This window comes from Xenopus tropicalis, chromosome 5, assembly GCF_000004195.4.
Source record: "Xenopus tropicalis strain Nigerian chromosome 5, UCB_Xtro_10.0, whole genome shotgun sequence".
NCBI lineage: Eukaryota > Metazoa > Chordata > Amphibia > Anura > Pipidae > Xenopus > Xenopus tropicalis.
In genome coordinates this window covers 126,314,979-126,335,787 of record NC_030681.2, presented here as the reverse complement: position 1 = coordinate 126,335,787, position 20,809 = coordinate 126,314,979, and the positions used below count along the sequence as shown (strand labels likewise).

Genomic DNA, 20,809 nt, shown 5'->3' with positions numbered 1-20,809 from the left:
CTGCACCGCATACTGATATCATTCTGACACAAACCTTTATCCTTTATGATTACATAAATGCAGGACAGGCAAGGAGGAAACACCATAGTTTACAAGATGGCTGTTTACTAAAATATAGTGGAACATAAATACACAATCTCATTTACAAAAGCGCACTTAGTATGAAAGCTTGAAGCCACCAGAATGTTACTCAGCTGCGTTGCATCGATTCCAACCTGACATTTACCACAGTTCTGATAAGAGATTCACATTAGAAAATTTATCTTTCCTTAGTGGCAACAGGGGGGAAATTCAGTTCTACAGAATCCTGAATGAATAAGGGCTCTGGCACACGGGGAGATTAGTCAACCGTGACAAATCTTCCTGTTCGCGGGTGACTAATCTCCCCGGATTGCCATCCCACCGGCGAAAATGGAAATCGCCAGTGGGATGGCATATGTATTTACAATCCAGAAACGAAAGAAATAAAAGATGAAGAGTAAGTGAAAGGTTGCTCTGGCCCTGCCCGCCCCAAGCTTTGCATCAGTGCTGAATTTGTACTATCAGTACTGTGACATTATCAGCAGCCCCCCGACGCACGGCTTCATTGGCGAGTCGATGACATGCAGATTCATAGAGAGAATCAAAGTCAGGGGGGCCATCTTCAGCTGGAGAACTCTTTTCCTGTCAGACAGAGAGAGAGAGCTTGTTTAGCCAGTTGCCCCTAATCAGCTCATAAACCAATGGTTCCTGGACATGTGTTGAACAACTATATGTACCTTTAGTTTTCCATAAAGGGGCACAAAAAGACCAGCATATAGGTTAAAAGCACAATTTCTCAGATGGGTGGCACTTTGAACACCAACTGAAGTTGAAGTAGTTAATTAACAAAGCCTTATTTCACATCAATTCTGACCAGTTTCATGTCTTTCAACATGATGCTTTGTTTGTTAACCACTTCCATTGGTGTTCAGAGTATGCACTCATCTGAGGAACAGTCCTTGTGAATGTTGGGTCTCCCCTTGCTACGGGTCTGGGGTGCTGCACCCGGACCATTGGATCAGCATTGTGAGTAGCCATGGAAAAACTTTGAATTATGTGATTTTACAATAGCTAGTCAAGAGGGAAATTTCCCCTGATCGAAGGGTTCGGGGCAAGGCACCTGGACCAATGTTATGAAGTAGTGAGCAAAAGCTTATTAAGACTGGCTGTTTTGAATGTGGTTTAATTGATCGAGTGGCTTAGTATATATAGTTGAGTACAGCAGTTATTCTATAAAATCACAACCAAGCAGCAGCAGTCCCACACATTTATTTGGTGCACATTAAGTAAATCAAACAATGAAATGATACCAAATTGCAAACCTGCCTCAGTGATCTGGTCTTACCCTCTTAACATCCTTTGTGCCAATGGGCTTGACCAAGCCCCCAATTTACCCTATTCATTAGCAAACATGCCCCCCGCCTAGCCACTCCTAACAAATAAAGGGGTGGGCTCTTTTCTAGTCCAGATAATGGCTCATTTATCCCAGCAGGCCCCTGACTGTGCCCTTTTCTGCATGTACCTGTGTATGAGTCAAGATGAAGGTTACAGCCTCTTCTGCTGAAAAGGCCTTAAAGAGACCATCACAAGCCAGCAAAATAAACCTAGAAAAACAATAAATTATGCCATACGGTACTAAGTCATTTGAATTCTACCAGTAATATATATTGCACAGCAATCAGAGTGCTAAAGTAGAACTGCAGCTAAAAGTCTCCTCAGCATCTGGGATATTTCTATTGTGGTGCTGTTTTTAGGTGAGTGCAACCATCTTTATTCACTGCAAATATGTCTATGAAAGGAACAGGTACGGGTAAAATAGATTACTGAGCATACTGTAGCTTATTGAATAGTTACAACATTATTAGGGAAAAGTCTTAAACTGCCACTATACCTCAATATTTTCTGGGTTGGTTTATACAGTATCACCTTAATGAAATAATGTTATGATTCTGTATGATATTAACGTTACATGTCACCTTTGTGCTGCATCATTCCTTACTCCCTAAACACAATTCTCATGTGCATTTAATATAAAGCAGGGCAGCAGATTTAACTGTTATCTATAAAATCTGAGACAAAACAAAGAAAGACATGTACAGTAGCAAAATTAAATGATAATTATTATAAAAGCCATGATTTAACACTGGTACAATGGATAAAGGCACACTGCCTCCGTTTCAGCGAACCAATAATATACCTGTCACTGTCAGTGAGTGGACATCTCTTCACTTCCGGTGTGCTGATTACACCATAGCGCTTGTACTGGCCATCGCCTATAGAGCGGGATACCTCCAGCACCCCCAGCACTCGCCCATCTCTGCTCAAAACAAAAAGACACGCCCAAAGATCATTTCAGATTTCCCTTTTTATCAGTGGCTGAACACAGCACCATATAAAAAAAAAAAAAACAACAATGTGACAGGTTGCTGCCAATAACTTAGGAATGGGCTATCATACTATTCAGTATACAGCAAGGCTGCAACTGTAGAGCCGATTAAGGTATCTGTTAGTTTTATTTTTGATGGAGCACCTATACACACACGTAGATATATCTATATAATGGTATTAGGAATGCACTCCATATATTTACGCTAAATACCTGGCTACAGTAGCTCAAGCCATCTATTTTTAGATACATACACATATATTTTATACAGAAGCACTGCATGTGTGATTTGTTCCCTAGAGAACTGTCAGAGGCATGGGTAATATGTATGCTGCTGATAACTGCCTGGCATTTCAAGGAATTTGCCGATTTTGCAGAAAACAGCCCACACCCCAGGCTAGGGGCTCCTCCACCCAGAAGAGGGGGAGGGAAACAGTAAATAGCTTAAAAAACAACAATTTCAGAAAAAGGACTATTATCTCCAGAAAAGGCACTAGCTGACTGTGGGAGGTGTAGCTCTACACTACGTGTGCCAAAGAAAGTTTTCTTGCCTTACACACTGTGCTAAGATTAAGGGGCAAAACTGTAATTATTCATGCACAAATTTCTATGTTGCACAGTTGTTTATCATTTTTCCCCTATGTTTTGCACAAAGCTAAAGGTTGCTGCTGGTGCAGTACTTCATATAGGGTTCATATACTAATATATATACGATACCTGAGACTCACCTTACATTTCCCCCTGCTTTCTGAATCCTCATCCGCTCCTCATACTGAGTAGGATTGTGCTCTCTACTCAAACTTAGCACTACATGCTTCTGGTTCTCCTTATTAATCCTGCAGAGCAAAGCCTGACACACACAAATAAATTGGCATTATACAAAAGAATAAAAGGCCCGAGATGAACTCAAAGGCATTGCCGCTGCACAGTTCAATAAGTTTCAGTTTTCTTTTTTCAAAGGGGTTTTTTACCTTTAAATTAACATTTAATATAATATAAAGAATGCTATTCTGAGATAATCTGCAGTCAGTCTTCATTTCTTATTATTCAAAGTTTCTAAATTAATTAGCCTTTTGTTCAGCAGCTATCTGGTTGCTAGGGTCCAATTTATCCTAACAAACAGGCAGTGGTTTAAAAGAGAGACAAGAATATGAATAGAGGAGGGTCTAAATACAAAGATAAGTAATAAAAAGTAACAATAACAATAAAATTGTAGCCTCACAGAGAAATAGTTTTTTTTGGCTGCCAGGAGTCAGAAAAGGAAGGCAAAAAACTATATAAAAAACGACCAATAAAAATGTTGCTAAGGATAGGCCATACATACTAAAAGTTAATCTGAAGGTGAACCAAGCTTAATGATTTAGCAAAAATAATATGCCTTGTAACACATTCTTTTGGATTCCTTATACCAAGGACCTTAGAAACACGCAGGCTGGCACCAGTGCTCACTCTTCAAACCAGTACTTTCTATGCAACTGGGCACATCCCCCACTGCTGCTGATCAGCCAGACATACATACATAATAATGTATGTGCATGTAATAATTAAATATAACACATTAAAGAGGCTGAAGGGTACGCTGCTATTTTCTTTAACTGTATAACTTTCACAAACAAACATGACAAACATACAAAGCTGGCCTAATATACACAAACACTGAAGCTGATTTTAGTTTTCTTCCCATGAATGTTCAGATATTGTTTGTACGCTTAAATGTGGTGCGTGGATGGCCAGCTTAATTGCAAATCAAACTTTTCCAAGTCTGTATTTAGTGTCTTAAAGCTGCTGAACAAACATTTTGGTATTCTGTCCTGATATCTAGGCTGCAAATAAAGCTCCAAGGTTAGATAAATATCATACTGACTCCTAGTGGCTGCAATAAATACAGCAGGAAGACACAGTCTTATGACATATAGAAGATAAACATAAGTAGGCAACGAATACTACTGGGGTAAAAAAAAAATTAAATTTTGCAAACAAAACTTTTCATTAGTGTGGTCATTAATAATCAATTGTACATTTTTTTGTATATGTTTAACCTGTGCATACACACAGCCTTCCTAGTGTCAGCGATGGGACGGCCATAACAAGCCAGTTCATCCTCCATGTAAAGGCCATGGATGTCCAATCCTAGCACATAGGCCATTTTGGAGAAAAGTAAAAGCCTGTAAGCTAAACACATTGCTAAAAGTTTCCCTCATTAATTTAAAATGAAGGTTGGGGGGATCACTGCAGAGCAAATCTTTTATTGGTGGATTTAAAAAGCCTCCATTACTTTTCTGAGGCTCAGGTTGAGTTTAGCAACTGCACCCTGTTTAAAATGGTAATGCTGCAAGTTAAGGCAGCTGGGTTTAGTTCTTCTTTAGGAGAGCAAAATCACCTGATTTAAAGTAAACTTGATATTACACAATAGTTACCTTTTAGCATATTCTGCAAAAGAAACAATGCTAGTATATCTGGGCAGAAGAAATCACACACATATAAGCATAGAGAGAACATCCAAGACAATATTCACACATAGGGCAAATGAGTAATTGCACTTAAGGTGGTCATACACATACACTGATATTATCTTTCAAAACTTCAGTAAGTGTATGGCTGGAGATGAGGCAACAGATATCAGCAAAGGCCTTGGATATTGGTCATCTTGTTGATCAGCCTGTTGGAAAATTAACGTATATGGCCACTATTATTTTACTTTTATTTTGTGGTGTGCGGTCAGTGGAATCTCTTGCTCTGGACTTACCCTACTATCCCCTAGGTTGGCAATATACAAGATGTTATCAGCAACAAGCACACAGATGGCTGTCGTCCCATCTTTCCATGCAGGTTTCCTAAAAGCAGTTAATAATAGAAAAGATGGAGAGACAGAAGGCTTGGGAGATATAGGATAACTACATATGTTATGCAGGTTCATTAAATTAACCTAGGCTTTATATTACACTCCTGAAGTGCACTGCTTTGAATAACCTTTAGAACAAGGAACAACTTACAGGTATTAGTTAATGAGCTGGGGCTTAGAAGCTTCCTGCTTGCTCACTAGAACCTCTGAATTAAGGATAAGTGCAACATGGTTTTACTACTCAGTCACACTGTTTGCTGGGGAACTTGATTTTAATTGCACTGCAGACTTAGAATGCTACTAGGCAGTGTAGGACCCACATACAATGAGGGGCTTTGACGTGGCTTACAAATTATTTTTAAAGGCAAACTGAGTGCTGGAAATCGTTCTCCTTTTTGTTTAGAATAACTGCCTATGAAATACTCACTCTCCTGCTTGGTAGGACATTATTGTAAAGACCTTGTAACTTGTATTACACCGTATTAACAAATGATGATAATATCCTATATATGTGCCAATTCATCAAAAAAAGAAAAACTGTAACCTGGGGGGTCTCCGTCTTTTGCTGATCTACAAGCCCCAGAAACATGAGTTCTAGTTCAGCAACAGCTGGAGAGCCAGAGGCTGAACCTTACTGCTACAAGGTAAAAAGGAATGCATAGTGGGATGCTCACTGGCTGGCTGCTTGTTTGAGGAAATCTTCATCTGTTTGCTTAAAGGCATCCAGGATACACCGCTTCATAGCTTTATCCACACTGCTGCCCTCGCCTGCAACACAGCACACAGTGAGACTCTGTGGATTTTAATCCCATTGAACTGAAAACATTTATATTTCAAAATTCACCTCTGGGTATTTTTTTCACAAAATTTTGATGCAAATTTTGTGCAGCAAATCGTGATGCCCGTGTTCCACCATGACCATCAAACACAGCAAAATATGAGAGGCGTAATCTGAAAGATGCATTGAGAAGTAAAAAAGAACTTTAACCCTCTAGCAAAAGTAGAATCTAAGGTGCCAATTCTGTGTTCTGGCTTGCCTTGAAATCTATGATGTAGCACGTTTACTGGCACTGAAAGTGTTAAAAGTACTTGTCATAAAACCTACAAGTCAGGTGGCATTGGCTGGCAATCTTGGCTAAGGTCACATATGGTATGTGCATCCTGCAATTCCTCACGTTCCCCTCGACGCTCGGCAACGTGGGCTTTCAAAGACAGGATTCCTAAACAAAGGAAAATGAAAGATAAATGAAAGACAATGCAGCTTCTCTCCTTCCACCGATACACAATGCAAACAAACAAAATATATTAACAAACTGCAAAACAAACTTGTAAACCAACTCACAAATAATTCTCTGCCATAACCATGCAATACTTCTTGCAACAACATATTTATAATGTACAATACATTATGACCTTTGGGCTGTATGCACATTAGCTGTATCCTGGTACAGGTCATACAGCCAGACAACACACAGGGTGTTTCTCCATCTGTATATTTTAATTGCCAAAGAAGTGTTCAGTGCACTTGCTGCCTCCCATGGACTGTAATGAAAACTGCCTGTAGTGACAGGTGGTACCTACTGAAATCAGCAGGAGGTTGCATGGGCAGTTTCTGGTACTCTCTCGGTTATATCCTGTGTTCCATAACCTCAAGAACCACAGGGTACAAATGTGACATCATGGCAGGACAAAAATGGAGCTGGGTTACTGCATTCTACAGAGAATCTTTTAGAAGATATATGGTAAGCCACCTAAACATGTATTGTTCAAGTTAATTAATAGTAAAATTTAAATCAGGGACTATAAGGTATGGGTCCTGTTATCTAGAATGCTTAAGACCTGGGGTTTACCGGATAAGAGATCTTTCCATAATTTGGATCTCCATATATTAGTTATAATAAAATCATTTAAACATTAAATAAACCCAATAGGAATGTTTTGCCAACAATAAGGGTTAATAATATATTAGCTGGGACCAAGTACAAGCTACGGTTTTATTATTAGAGAGAAAAAGCAAATAATTTTTGTACTATTAGGTTGAGAGGGGACTGCATCACTTTCAGCCTATGGCGGTAAATGGCAGTAGCGTGTGATTCTTTTCCTGCAAGTTTGCTGCACCTATTGCCACAACTTGCTTGGGAACCCTGCAATTACTAATTTGTTCAATGTTCTGGCAGCTCCAGGGTCCCCTACATCAATAGGTGCACATATGCATGATTTGGTAGAAAAGGCAGGAAGGACGCAATGGCGCAACTATACAGAAGAACATGTACAGACACCTTTAAAACAACAGGGAACAGACATTTAGCTAAGTGATACAAATAGGGACCAATAACAAAGAAGAAATGTGGGTGAAGCATTTGGCTGCACATAAATGGCTATGAGCCTGCTAAGTTTAGCTCAACCTCCATCAAGTCTTAGCCCTGCCTAGCTGGCTGCACTGGTTAAGATGGGTAATATTTCTGGGCATGTCAATACATAGGGCAAAACTGTAGGGATGCTAAGTTGATAAAGCTGTGTCTACAAAAATTAAATGTTTACATACCCCAAAGCTGTGGAACTAAGCATATGAACAGTATTGCTATATCTTTTTATATGTTCATGGTATGTTTCTTATTTAATTGGCACCTTGCTTCATACTTCCACCTTTCTCTCTGTATGTAAAGAATTAGATGCTGATGTCTACATAAAACAGGGAAAAAAAGATATTTATCCAAGTAACCATGTTCTGTAAACTTGGCTATTCTAAGAGTCAAGAACAGTCAGCCAAATGGACAAACACTGAAGACGCAGCTTTTCAAGCACAAACACCATGTGCAGTTTCGAGTTGTGTGAAAACCTTTACAAACTTTCTTTTCCTGGTGCTGCTCTTCACTGCTGTCAGAGTCTGTCGTTTCCGCCTTGCGTTTAGTACTGGGGTTATTGTCTGGGGGTCCAGAATCTGATGGCGACACTGCAGGCCCTGAAAGATAATTGTCATATGCTCATCTCACATTACTGGGACTGGGGACAGAATAGAGCCAGAGAAAGGGAAGTTTTTATTACAGAGATTACAATTCTTTTTTTTTGTCCAGGAAGGAAGCAGAGTTTCTTGGGTACCACAAAATTCTCAGTCCAATCAAAAAAGCCTAATCTATTTTGCCTGGCACTACTTTTACTTACAGTAATTGCCAGGAAATACAGGAACCCCATATCAATGTACACCTACAATAATGAAGTTTTTTTACTCTCTGCTTAAGCTGATCCTGCCATGCGGATATAACAGCTTTTTACCCATGACATTGAAGGTGGGATTTGCTTATAATCAGCCATAAGTGCTTAAGTAAGGTTGGGTATTGATATTGGGGATTAATCCAGGTTCACAGTCAGGGTTCCATTTCATCCCACAGGTTAACAGCTGGGCTGAGGTCAGACCAAAAAGTCCTTCCACTCCCATCTCAGTATACCAGTATGGATGGAATGGAAGGAAGGAAATTGCCCTCCCCAAACTGGTATCACAAGGTAGGAGCCACAGAATTGTCAAGAATGTCATTATACACTGTAGTCTTAAGGCTTACTTTCTCTTTACTAAGAACTCTAGCTCAAACAATGATAACCCTTGACCAACGTAACACAATAAGGCAGGTATTGGTCTCCTGACATATTCCAAAGCCAGACTTGTCGGTCAGACATCATCTGGAAGACCCTAGTGTAGCTACGGGAATAAAACACATGTACAAATGTATATGAAACTCAATACACATGGGCCACAGGGACAGCCAACTGGCCCAGGCATATCAGGAAGGCTCAGGGTCTGATCCTGGGTGGAAATCAGTAATGGATATTAGAACCTACAACTACTTACTGAACTGGTGTCAGTGGGATGTGTGAAATGCAGCTTATTAACATTAGTTATGGTGTATACCTGATGAGTACAGTAAATATACGGAGAGCCAGAAGGCATCAGCCTAGGGTGACCAGATCACTTGACACGTCTAATAAATACATGTTGCCGAACAGCATTGATTGTACTTAGCCCTGTTAACTGGATTCCTTAGACGTGTCTCTAAAATATCAAGTGATCTGGTCACCCTACACATAAAATGGGCCCTGAGCAACTCCTCTGTATCCACTTACAGGCAGCAGTAACACTGCACACTGGTTGCAGTTGTATGGCTCACAGCGGAGGTAAGGCTGGCACATAAGGAAAATACCCAATTGTGTCCCAGCGTTAATGCCTGCTGTTCCCCGCATTCTCTGCAAACACCAAGCGAGCCTGGGCAGGGCACATCCGCCACATACACTGCGTTCCACGTTGCCCTGACACAAGCTGCCTCTCAATACACACACCGTACCGCCTCACTTCCTCACCAGGGGCCCGTGGAGGTTCGGGAAGTTCATCATACAGATCCATCCCTGATTCCCTGACCCAAAATTAAAAGCCCACTCTCTTATCGCGACAACATGCACCGCAGCGTTGTTTGGCTATGGGCGGAAATCAATAAGCCATGCACGCAAGCATGTGACCCAATCAACCTGTCACCAACAAGGTTTCTTTGGAGGCTTGCTGAGAGCTGACCAATCAGGGCTCGCTGTCTAATATTTCTTTTTTTTTTTTTTTTTTTTTTTTTCTTTTTGTGTAAAACTTTATTTAACTTTGTACAGAGCTGCGCCTCGGAGCACACACAGCTCACTCTCTCTGATGTAAGTGCTGATGCTAAGGGACAGTGCTGGGATTTCATGTGTCGGGGGCTTTATTGGCCTTGAGAAGCGATCAGATTGTAATTTGTAGCTGTGGGCGCAGCTTGCCTGGCTCTGCACTGAGAGGGTCTTAGAACACTTTTATACAACCCCCCTGCTTTAGGGACATGGCCAAGGGGCCTATTTAGCAAGTTCACCACACAGTGTACAGTCTGGCCGGCATTAGTGTATTATCAGCCTGCATTTTGGTTTGAAGCAATTGCATATCTCTAACATAGTGGCAGTGACCACTACTCTAATGCTGTGGGAAAAAACTGGTCACCATTGCTGCTTTTAAATGTGACAAATAATTGTGTTAAATAAATAGGAGCGATTTTATGGCATAGGAGATACACACCAGTAGAAATAGTCAGTTACATATTAATGGGCTATTTCTGCTGTTACAGGGGGAGTCAAATTGGAACAGGGGGTGCGGGTGCGGAACAGGGGGCAGGAAAGGGACCCACTGCTCAGTCATGGCCGCGTTCCTCCAGGGAATGCTCAACCTGTGGTCGGGACCCCTTTGGGGGTCAAACGGCCCTTTCACAGGGGTCAACTAAGACCATCGGAAAACACATATGTCTGATGAACTTTAATAATTTTATGGTTGGGGGTCACCACAACATGAGGAACTGTATTAGGAAGGTTGAGAACCACTGCTCCAGGGGCAGCAAGCTGAGATGCTGCTGGAAAGAGGCTGCCATTTGAGATACACCTCTATTTTAGGATTTGGTCAAAGGGCCAAAGAGAACTGCACACCCAGCGCACAGCAAAAAGTTATCAACCTTCGTGTTCACATGATGAAAATTCGTGATTTAAAGGATGCAGTTTCAGTTCAGCCAGGTGCTTGGATTCGGCCAAACCCGAATCCTGCTGAAAAAGGCCTGGCCGGATTCCAAACCGAAATCTGGGTTTGGTGCATGCCTAGTGCAAAATGCCGCACCTCAGGGTACAACCTGCTGGGCTGTATGGAAAAGACAGCCTCTTTCATGTGATCCTGTTAATCAGACCCTAACTTCTAGTTCATTGAGGACTTGCAGCACAGCTAATACATGGTGGGGGTGTGGTTACTGGACATTTTGTAAATACACCAACAAGCACTGCAGGGCACATAAAAGGCAAGCTTTAACCCATTTTACACATGTGAGATTATTGCACACTCTCCCCAAATGTTTATTCATTTAGGTAGTACAGAGCTTGGATATTTCTAAAATACAATAGATTTGCCCAGGCACAGTGGCCTGTAGCAACAGATTAGCAGGTGACATTTTCTGGTCAAAAGCAAATATCCCTTGCCATGGACTACTGCATCTGTGCCTTTTATTACATATGGGAATAAGGCTGCAGATTAGGCTGAAACAGAACTTGATGGAATCTTGCAAAAAGTTCTGTAAGTCAGCAGAATCATGGATTGTGTCTATCTCTTTTTGATTTGTAGTAACTGTTGCCTTATGATTTGTAGGTGTGAAAGAACACAATACATTTCTGCGCGGATCACTTAATGGTTGGAGAAAATGTCCCTGGAAGCAGTAACAGAACCCGGCAAGTGCTCTATAGATCCTAATACTAAAGACTTGCTGGCATCCCAGCATGCTGGCAACAATACGCCTTTACAGGAAAACAGCTCTGCCCCCAGGAGCGAGTGCAAGGCACAGGATGCAATGTCCAAGCGGCAAATGAAGAAATTTCTGAAACAGAAGCAATGGGAGGACCAAAGAGAGCTCAGGAAGTATGTATCATAGTAAAGGTGGCCACACAGGTAGCAATTTTCCCACCCTCCACAGACTTTCAGGGTTGAATCGTCAGATATGGAGGTAGAAACAATAAGATTTCTACCTCCTTCTGTTGATTCAGCCCTGAAGGTAGATTTTGCTTAGGAGCCTTCAGTGGCGCCCAATCAAATCTTTGAGTCGACCGACATTCACAGCCTTTTGCAATATCGGTCGCCTTTTTTTGTATTTGATTGACATTCATGATTGAGGACAGGTGTACCACAAAAATGACAAATGAAAAAAAAAATTCATATATGGAATCCACCCATATCATGTAAAATGTTACAGGGCTTATGTTCTATTGCAAGGTGCAGTGCAAGAACAAAATCACTTCCATCCACATTCACTTTAGAGAGGTACTTAAACCAGTGAGAGCATCTTTATAGACAAATACAAAATCCATCCAAATGCCTATAAAAGTCTGGTTTGTTTGGATTGCATTTGACACATATGGGTACTTGGGTGGCTCTTTGTTTATGCCTCGGCATTAGGGGTAAGACTTAGGCTGAGTTATTTATCTGCAAGAAGATGAAATCAGGTGAAATGTTTGGGGCTTCTTTGTGGGCACAGCACTGGGTTCAAACTCTGCCCCATGGTGCTATATTCACACTCATCTTTAAATTTTTTTTCTTTTGTTAATTTCAGTCCTAGACCAGGAAAGAGACAAATAATCACTTCTTTCACATTTAGGCAGAAGCGGAAGGAAAAGCGCCAAAAGCGCAAACTGGAGCGCCAGGCTCAGGCAGAGCACAATATTGATGCTAACAGTAGAAAACGATTCCGCCATGAAGTTCAGCCCAGTGCACTCCGCTTGATTATAGACTGCAGTTTTGATGACCTAATGGCATTACGAGTAAGCCTAGCCTTACATTCTCTTTTATACTGCCAAATGAAACCAAATTATTGTTTTTATTATATTATTTTTTTCCTTTTCTTTAGGATGTTAAAAAGCTAAACAAGCAAATTAGAAGATGCTATGCAGAAAATCGCCGGGCGGTCCATCCTGTTCAGGTGATACAAGCACTCTGCCTTGCACAGTAGCAGCCGCTATTCTTTGTGGGTACCTGTGAAATGACCTGAACCACCCGAGTTAGAATAAATAGTATAACTGCACTATGCTTGGTTTGCAGTCTTGCTTCTGAATTTTCTGCATGTACAATAGATACAAAGGTACTCTCCCTTGCCTCTAGCTTACCAGCATATAATATACAATGATGAAATGAAGACAGAACCGAAAATGTGCAAATGGCTTGCTCCCAGCTTTATAAAACATGAGGACACACACAGTATGCAATCGATATATCCCAAAAACCCCCAATATCAAATAGTGTATAATAAGTATAATAAATATACAAGTGAACTAAAGCTGCTTATATATAGGGACAGTCTATGCAAATTGTACCATCAAAAATGCTAAGGTATTTTGTATTCTGACCTACACCCATTTAACATCACAGACTCACATTTTAATCTCAATATACCAGACCTAAAACCACAATGCAAGCAATATTTAGAACTGAAGGAGCCAGCAGAAAGAACCATTATGTTTATTGTGCAGATTGCTTACCTGTCAGATGTAGAGGGGCAGAGCAGCAAGGTGCAATGGAGAGGGAATGCTTATTTCAGCAAGAAGAATGCTGGCAGGGGAAGTTTGGAGGATATGGGAGGAATAAGGGGATCAGGTGACAGAAGATCACTCATTTTTTGTCCTCCTGTCCTCGAATAGCAATGATTGATTGGGGGCAGCTCTGTTGCCATGGAGACAACCGGGGACTATTCCTGGGGTCACTTTTTCACTGGGGCGGGAAACCTAAAATGGGGTCAGTCTCCTTGAAACGGGACTGATTGTAACCTGTGTTTTTCTCTCCTCTCCTTTCCCTGACTACTCATTCCATTGAATTGGTAGTCAGCTCTCCTCTAACCAAGGCAAACTAAGAAGGGAATAATAGTTAACGACACAAAGGAACCCCTTTCAATTGTCCAGGGACCTTTTTCAATTTAAAATTATGTTAGAATGATTTACTATGAATTTAAAAGTTGCTTAGAACTACATGATATAGAACTACATGATATAGGTGTATATACCCTTTTAAGGCCAGCACTGCATACCTGGAAAAAGTTACTGAATATGCTGCCCTTGCAAAAAGCTGTTCTCTGGTTTCAGGCTTTATAACCTTTTTACACGTAGCTACATGGAGCAATATCATATTTTTGTGGCTTGACCTATCTCTGGTTTTGTTTTTAAGCTCTATTTGACCAGCCATGGCGGTCAGCTGAAAAGTAACATGGATGAATATGACAAAGGATGGATCAACTGGAAGGTATTTTAGAACAAAGACATGGGGAAAGGTGCTATGTTTTATAGAAGTATCACTAGCTAAGCACACAAATGCCTATGCCAGCCCTGTCTCCCACTGTAATACAAGCATTGCTAATGTAAAGGCAGCTTCTGAGAGTGTGCCTGACAGCATCAATAGGTTCCAGAGGTTTGGTGATCTGTAGCTAGCAGAAACGTAGTAGGTCTGCTTCTATAAAGGAAAGGCTTTGGGTTTGGTGAGAGCCACCTTTTAGGATATTCTTGCCTTTATTACTGCAAGTGCATATAGTTATGTGAATTATATGTCTTTTTCAGAGAGAACCATAATAGAATAGTTGCTAGTATGACTGCAACAAACTGGATGGTTGGGCAATAGTCAGACTTTGGGAACAAATGTTTGGAAAGTGCCTATGTTTACTATCATGTACAGTCTCTAATCTCACTAAAGCACGGTCTCCAATATTCTCATTCAAGGATATCCATATTAAGCCAGAACATTACAAAGACCTCATAAAGAAGGAAGACCTTGTTTATCTTACCTCGGACTCCCCAGAAGTACTGAGCGAGCTTGATGAGACTAAAGCTTACATCATTGGGGGCCTGGTAGACCACAATCATCACAAGGTACCTATTTGCTCCCAGAATATTGCCTGCTACATGGGTGTAATTGCATACAATATGCATACAACTGATTCTTTGTTTCCCTCATTTCCAATAATTTTATTTATTGAATGCTTTTATTTAACACTTTTCTTACTAATGAATACATTGTTTAAATCAATAACTGAAATTATTTGTAAGTGTAAGTTATTCCTTTGCTACATAGAAGGAATGCAGTTTTAGGAAAGGTCAGTTGTTCTTGCTAAGCAGTGGCGACCTGGCAGGCAGTCCTTCAGTTGGCTCATTCATTTAAGAAGCGTTACTGAGGGATTTAAACAGACCAAACAGCTTTACTTCCATTTTAAATCCATACATTTTATAATGTAAAATCTAAAACTTTATTATGTAAATGTTGGAAACTTCTAATCTTTTAGGGTATCACGTACAAGAAAGCTTTGGAACTTGGGATCAGTCATGCGCAGCTGCCACTAGGGAATTTTGTGAAAATGAACACTCGCAAAGTACTGGCAGTCAATCATGGTAAGCAACACTTTATACAACGGTGGACAATGGTGCGATCTTTAAAGCCATCAGTATGTATGAACAGTGAGGGACCCAGAGCTCCTTCTACAGCAAAGAGAATTGCTACTGTAGCAAGATATATGGCGGCTTATTTTACTAGAAGAGATAAGTACTCTCTATGAGGCGTTCTTCTTATATGGGTCTGTATTGCCTTCAGTTCATTTGATCATGTAGGATTATACTGCACAGACCACAAGTCGCAAGCAACACACCACATGCCCTTGTTTCTCCTTTGTTTTTGTATTTGTTGCCCAAGAAACATGTCTGTTTAGTCAGAGCACACATCCGTGTACATTCATAATGGGCAGTTTGACTTAATACATACAGTATGTATGGGTTTATAGGCTTTGGGAGCCCCAAACTGGTAAGTGTGTGCAGTCCTGTACTATGCAGTAATCTATATAGTAATAACGCCAGTTTCTGTAGTTACTCATTGGAATCTTAAACTGTTGCCACATCTCAGGTACAGAAAATTATACATGTATAGGATCCGTTAATGTAGAAACCTGTTATCCAGAAAGCTCTGAATTACGGAAAGCCCATCTCCCATAGCCTTCATATTAATCAAATAATTCCAATTTTTTTAAATGATTCCCTTTTTCTCTGTAATAATAAAACAGTACCTGTACTTGATCCCAACTAAGATATAATTTGCCTTATTGGGGGCAGAACAGCCCTATTGGGTTTATTTCATGGTTAAATGATTCCCTTTTCTCTGTAATAATAAAACAGTACCTGTACTTGATCCCAACTAAGATATAATTACCCCTTATTGGGGGCAGAACAGCCCTATTGGGTTTATTTAATGGTTAAATGATTCCCTTTTCTCTGTAATAATAAAACAGTACCTGTACTTGATCCCAACTAAGATTTAATTAATTCTTATTGGAGGCAAAACAATCCTATTGGATTTATTTAATGTTTTTTTGATACCTTATTAATAAACTGGTAAGAGCTGTTTGTAACCAGACAGAAGTGCCATTTGAGTTGCTGTTTAGGGTTTACACACTGACCAGTTACTGTTGCTTATGAAGCTTGTCACTACTCAGCAATGACATTGCCCATTCTACTTTCCAGTTTTTGAGATCATACTTGCCTTTCTGGAAAAGAAAGAATGGAAGGAAGCTTTTTTTAGTGTTCTGCCCCAGCGCAAGGGTGCGATACCTCTTACTGAAACTGGCGAGCAGCCTGAATGCAGAGCCTCCGAGCAAGAAGATGGAGAGGATTCCGACAGTGACTCAAGCATAGATGAAAGTGCCACGATACAGCCCAGTGTCAGATGTGAAGAACAGAACAGCTGACATACAGATAACTTGGATTTTTTTTCAATTTGAAGTTGTGTTGGGACTGGCTACTAAATACCAGATGTCTAAAAAAACACAGTTCTATTGAAATGGGCTCTCCGTCTCTCCTTGGAAAGGAGAAATCCCATCACAAGCTTACAATCTGTTTGCCATGGTTGGCTTTTCATTCCTGAGTTGTGTTGCTGTTGTTGAACATATGGATTCTTTATGGAACCCATTTACTTTTATCTAATTAAAACTTGTGAAAACCAACGCATGTGCTTACATTGTCTTTATGTATGCCGAGGGTCACCCATGAACTAACAGATCATGCACAAACCCCCCCCCCCGCGCCTCAGTGGGCTCTCTGTATAGAGGAATCAGAACCGGCCTTATCTCAGCCTCATGTTTGTCTTACTCTATAGTTACACCACTGTTCCCAGGCATTAGAACTTGGGGACATTTCTAGGAATAGATCCAACTGACTGATTTGATAGGCCAGTTTGATTGATTTGATATTTTGCATTGTCCAAGCCATCAACGTTCCTTAAGCTTTTATTGCATTTCCATAACGGGCACTTATTTTCATTTTAATCTAATGGATTCTCACAGGTATTTCACACAGTCAGCTATTACTTGGGTCAGTTGAAAGGCGTACATGTTAAGGCTGTGCTGCACTGACCCCCACCCTTTAGGCCAGTGCTGTCCAATTGGCGGCCCGCGGCCCCCCTCTGTGTGGTCCCCCACCTGTCTGGCTGCTTTGATGGCTTACTCTTAGGGCTCTGGGACACGGGGAGATTAGTCGCCCGCGACAAAACTCCCTGTTCGCGGGCGACTAATCTCCCCAAGTTGCCTTCCCCTGCCATCCCACCGGCGAAAATGTAAGTCGCTGGTGGGATGGCACACGCGGCGGCGCGATTTCGCGCATATCGCCGAAAAAGCCTCACGAGGCAACTTCGGCGATTTGCACGAAATCGCCCCGCTGCCATAAAATATTTCAGTATAGCTATTCCTCTGTACTAGGCACAATTTAGCAGGAACTGCCCCCTACATTTGCTCATAGCATTACAGAAATATACCATAAAATGATTCCAGCATAGATATTTCCCTGTCCTTCGCTTTTCAGCAGGAACAGCCCTTAACATTTGTTCTTAGCTTGTACAGAGAGATACCATAAACTTAAGCCATCAGAGGTATTCCCCTGTACTAAGCACTATTCAGCAGGAACTGCCCCCTATGTTTGCTTATAGCCAGGATATATAGATAACATAAAACTATGCCAGCATAGGTATTCCCTTGTACTAAGCAGATTTAAGCAGGAACAGCCCCCTACTTTTGTTTATAGCCTGTACAGAGAGATATCACAAAACTATGCCACCTTGTACTAAGCACAATTCAGCATCACTGAGTTGCCATGGTAACATCAGTGGAAAAAATCATTTCTTTTTTTGTACTATTTTCCCAGGATATATTCTTAAATTCTCTTTTAAGCAGAATCTGCCTGCAAATAATAACCCTCTTATAGCTAATGAACCCACAGGGTTAGTACATCGGGTAAGAGAGCTGCAGGTAATGTTTGACCGCTGTTACGAGAAGAGGAAGAAATGGATGCCTGTTCACCTTTAAATCTACTTTTAGGATTATGTAGAAATTGTCAATTTGCAATTGGTCTTCATTATTTCTTGTGGTTTTTGCAGTATTATTTTTAACAGCAGCTCAGGTCTCATTTACCCTAGCAACCAGGCAGCGGTTAGTGTGGGAGACTGAATAATGAATTGGAGGGACTTGAATAGAGACATATGGAATAAAAAAGTACCAGTAGTCGATGGCCCAAGTGCCACCATCTTTCTCTCAATTTTCTCTCTTCTTGCCCTACTGTCTCCATGTTGCACCCTCTTCCTACCTACAAGTGCTACTCTCTATGGTTCCACCATGTGCAGCCCCCCCAAACCCAAAAAAACTGCTGCTTATAGTGTGTTAGCATTTTAGTGACAAGTAACATAGATTATTTGCCATATGGCTGTGCCACATGAACCCTCTCCCATTCTGCTCCCAGAGCCCTGAACGTTAGTCTTCCAAAACAAGCAGCAGGGGTTTCCAAGTGTCGGACTGGCAGTGACTCCCTGCAGAAGAAGGTTGAGGAGGAAGGAAACATGGCAGCGGATCAGGTAACTAGTATATTCGTCTATCTCCACTGAGAACAGCTTCTGGCTACCAAACTAAGCCTCTCACCCAGTGCCACATGCAAACATGGGATTCATGGGACCATTCGGGTATTAGTTATATATTAGTGAGATCAGTTGGGTATTAGTATAGTTATATGAATGCATTTGTGCTGCCATGGGGGTTTCATTTATTGCTAGGGGCCAATTAGTGCTTGTAGGCTACTGGCAAGCTGGGCTGTTAGAAGGTTGTATGGTAACCTGGGTTAATAGGGGTTTATTTTCTCCTTCAGGATAGCCGTGCAGCCTGCTTTCCTCCTTTATTACGCTGACAAAGAAGCCCAGAGGTTCTTTGGGGTTGGCTCAGAATCTTTTGAATTCTTGGCTGATCCCGGCAAGATAACACAGAGGGATCCGGAAAGCAGGCCAACAAGTAAGGACAAAGGAATTCCTCCAGGAGTAACTGGCAGGTATTTTCCATTTGACAGTCAGGTGTTAATTCATCACTTTAATTTTGGGGTAATTTAGTGCCCAACTACGGGAAGTATTATCCCATAGCTGTTAAAGTCTCTCTTGAAGTTTGCCTTATGCAAATCACACCCAGTTCCCAATAGGCCCCACGCAATGCCATGTACTTTCCAAAGCTGGTAAGTCTGTATATACCCCAGCAGGCAGGGAGGCTTAGGTAAAATACAGGAAATCTCAGAAGTGCCACATCACTAGCACATTTTCCCAATGACTTTGGGGCTGGGGAAGTTGTGGAATCTGGAGGAGGAATTCATTCTGCACTGTCTATATTCTGCCATGTGTGCCCCAGGAGTATTCTGTATGTGTTGGTCAGTGTATGTATTCTCCCATGTGCCCTGGGATATTATGTATTAGTTGATCAGTGTATTTATTATGCCGTAAGCTCTGGGGGTATTATTTCAGGTGGGCAATGTAAATTAGACCCTAGTAACCACATAGTTGTTGAAAAATAAAACTGGAGACCTGTTGGACTAATAGCAAAATAATTTTAAAGAATTTCAATGTCTGCATTGCACTGTACCATAAGTTTTAAGGTAATGTCAGCGCCACCTCAGGGGTCCTAACCACCGTGGTGTTTTATTTCCAGAATAGAGCCATTTAAGATTTCTCTTAAACATGAAAATTGAGGAAAATCACTTTGTACATATCACCTAAGATTCCTGTGCTGTTGTTGAGCTACAAGGAGTTCTATTTTAAATAAAAACCTGTAGCCCTCATTTTTATCCCCCACATTGCTCCTGTAGTCTCCATGCAAGAGGCCAGCGGGTCATATGGCCTAGCAATCTATCGGATGTGTGATAAAGAAAATGGTATACTGCACCATCACATTAGCAGGAATTCCTCCCCAAAAGTTGTCTCAACCTGTACAGGGCAGTACTCAAAAATGAATTCGGCATAGGTCTTCCCCTGTAGCAAACACATACATACACTAAAAGGTATAGTATCAGTGGGCTGCTGAGAAGTGCCCTTAGAGATGCAGTTGCATTGTGGCCTATTAAGTAATGCAATATTGTAGTTGCTTCCAATCTTTAGAGTTCCGTATCAGTGGCATAAATATAGAGGAAACGGACCCTGCAGTCACGGGGGGCACAGGGGGGCCTGGACCAGGGGTCTGCTTCTTTTATAGCTTCTATCTTTGCTGAAGTCATGCCTGCCTGCTGCCTAATATTTGCAGAGGGCACGCATAACTTCAGCACGCACATAGGAGGGGGCAGTAGCTAGGTATCTGTATTTTCGATACGCCGCTGCGTTTGGCTCACTGTATCTTTCACCCCCCTACAGCAGAACCCACTCTAACAACCCCCTCCATTATATATTAATCCATCCACTTCTTCAACTTAACCTCTTAATCAGCACCACCACCCTGTTTTACCCCCACATGCCCTGAACTTGCCCATTTTGAGCAGCTCCCAGCGGTATTCATTTCCCTGTCACACCATTGGTCAGGCACCTTTAGCAGAATTCTTTTACATTAGGAATTCAAGAAAAACGCAGAGACATGTTTATGGGAAAACCTGTTGATGATCACAGGGTTTATTCCAATTCATAGCCAATTAGGTTTGGGCATTCCTAAAAGCTAATGATTCAGAGGAAGGCA

At 41.3% G+C, this 20,809-nt stretch overlaps 2 protein-coding genes across 4 annotated transcripts; one reads left to right on the top strand and one right to left on the bottom strand.

The window, feature by feature from the left end:
• Positions 1-88: 88 nt before the first annotated feature.
• On the bottom strand, positions 89-9,786 carry ilkap (ILK associated serine/threonine phosphatase). Of its 3 annotated transcripts, none has more exons than XM_012970492.3 (10): positions 9,600-9,786; positions 8,103-8,211; positions 6,355-6,469; positions 6,094-6,200; positions 5,924-6,017; positions 5,154-5,241; positions 3,136-3,257; positions 2,219-2,338; positions 1,544-1,625; positions 89-663 (listed from the first exon to the last, which is right to left on the bottom strand). In XM_012970492.3, exons 1-10 carry the CDS (start codon positions 9,630-9,632, stop codon positions 523-525), a joined length of 1,011 nt encoding a protein of 336 aa, XP_012825946.1. In that variant the 5' UTR covers positions 9,633-9,786; the 3' UTR covers positions 89-522. The 3 variants fall into 3 exon arrangements, with proteins under 3 accessions (XP_012825946.1, NP_001025667.1, XP_012825945.1); NM_001030496.1 differs by having other exon boundaries at positions 8,089-8,211; positions 9,600-9,676; XM_012970491.3 differs by lacking the exon at positions 9,600-9,786 and adding an exon at positions 9,366-9,565.
• Positions 9,787-9,901: 115 nt separating this feature from the next.
• On the top strand, positions 9,902-16,795 carry trmt10a (tRNA methyltransferase 10A). Its single transcript, NM_001008011.1, has 8 exons — positions 9,902-9,932; positions 11,431-11,697; positions 12,431-12,593; positions 12,680-12,751; positions 13,987-14,061; positions 14,532-14,681; positions 15,092-15,197; positions 16,317-16,795. Exons 2-8 carry the CDS (start codon positions 11,483-11,485, stop codon positions 16,538-16,540), a joined length of 1,005 nt encoding a protein of 334 aa, NP_001008012.1. The 5' UTR covers positions 9,902-9,932; positions 11,431-11,482; the 3' UTR covers positions 16,541-16,795.
• The last annotated feature ends 4,014 nt before the right edge of the window (positions 16,796-20,809 follow it).

What these genes read in the sequence shown, in the direction of transcription:
- ilkap (XM_012970491.3), bottom strand. Translation starts at nt 9,482, where the DNA reads ATGCGGGGAACAGCAGGCATTAACGCTGGGACACAATTGGGTATTTTC. An exon ending in CTCAAACAAGCAGCCAGCCA is followed by an intron (nt 5,242 to 5,923) that starts GTGAGCATCCCA and finishes AACTGCTTTTAG; the next exon opens with GAAACCTGCATGGAAAGATG. An exon ending in CCACTCACTGACAGTGACAG is followed by an intron (nt 1,626 to 2,218) that starts GTATATTATTGG and finishes TTGTTTTTCTAG; the next exon opens with GTTTATTTTGCTGGCTTGTG.
- trmt10a (NM_001008011.1), top strand. Translation starts at nt 11,483, where the DNA reads ATGTCCCTGGAAGCAGTAACAGAACCCGGCAAGTGCTCTATAGATCCT. An exon ending in ATGACCTAATGGCATTACGA is followed by an intron (nt 12,594 to 12,679) that starts GTAAGCCTAGCC and finishes CCTTTTCTTTAG; the next exon opens with GATGTTAAAAAGCTAAACAA. An exon ending in TAGACCACAATCATCACAAG is followed by an intron (nt 14,682 to 15,091) that starts GTACCTATTTGC and finishes CTAATCTTTTAG; the next exon opens with GGTATCACGTACAAGAAAGC.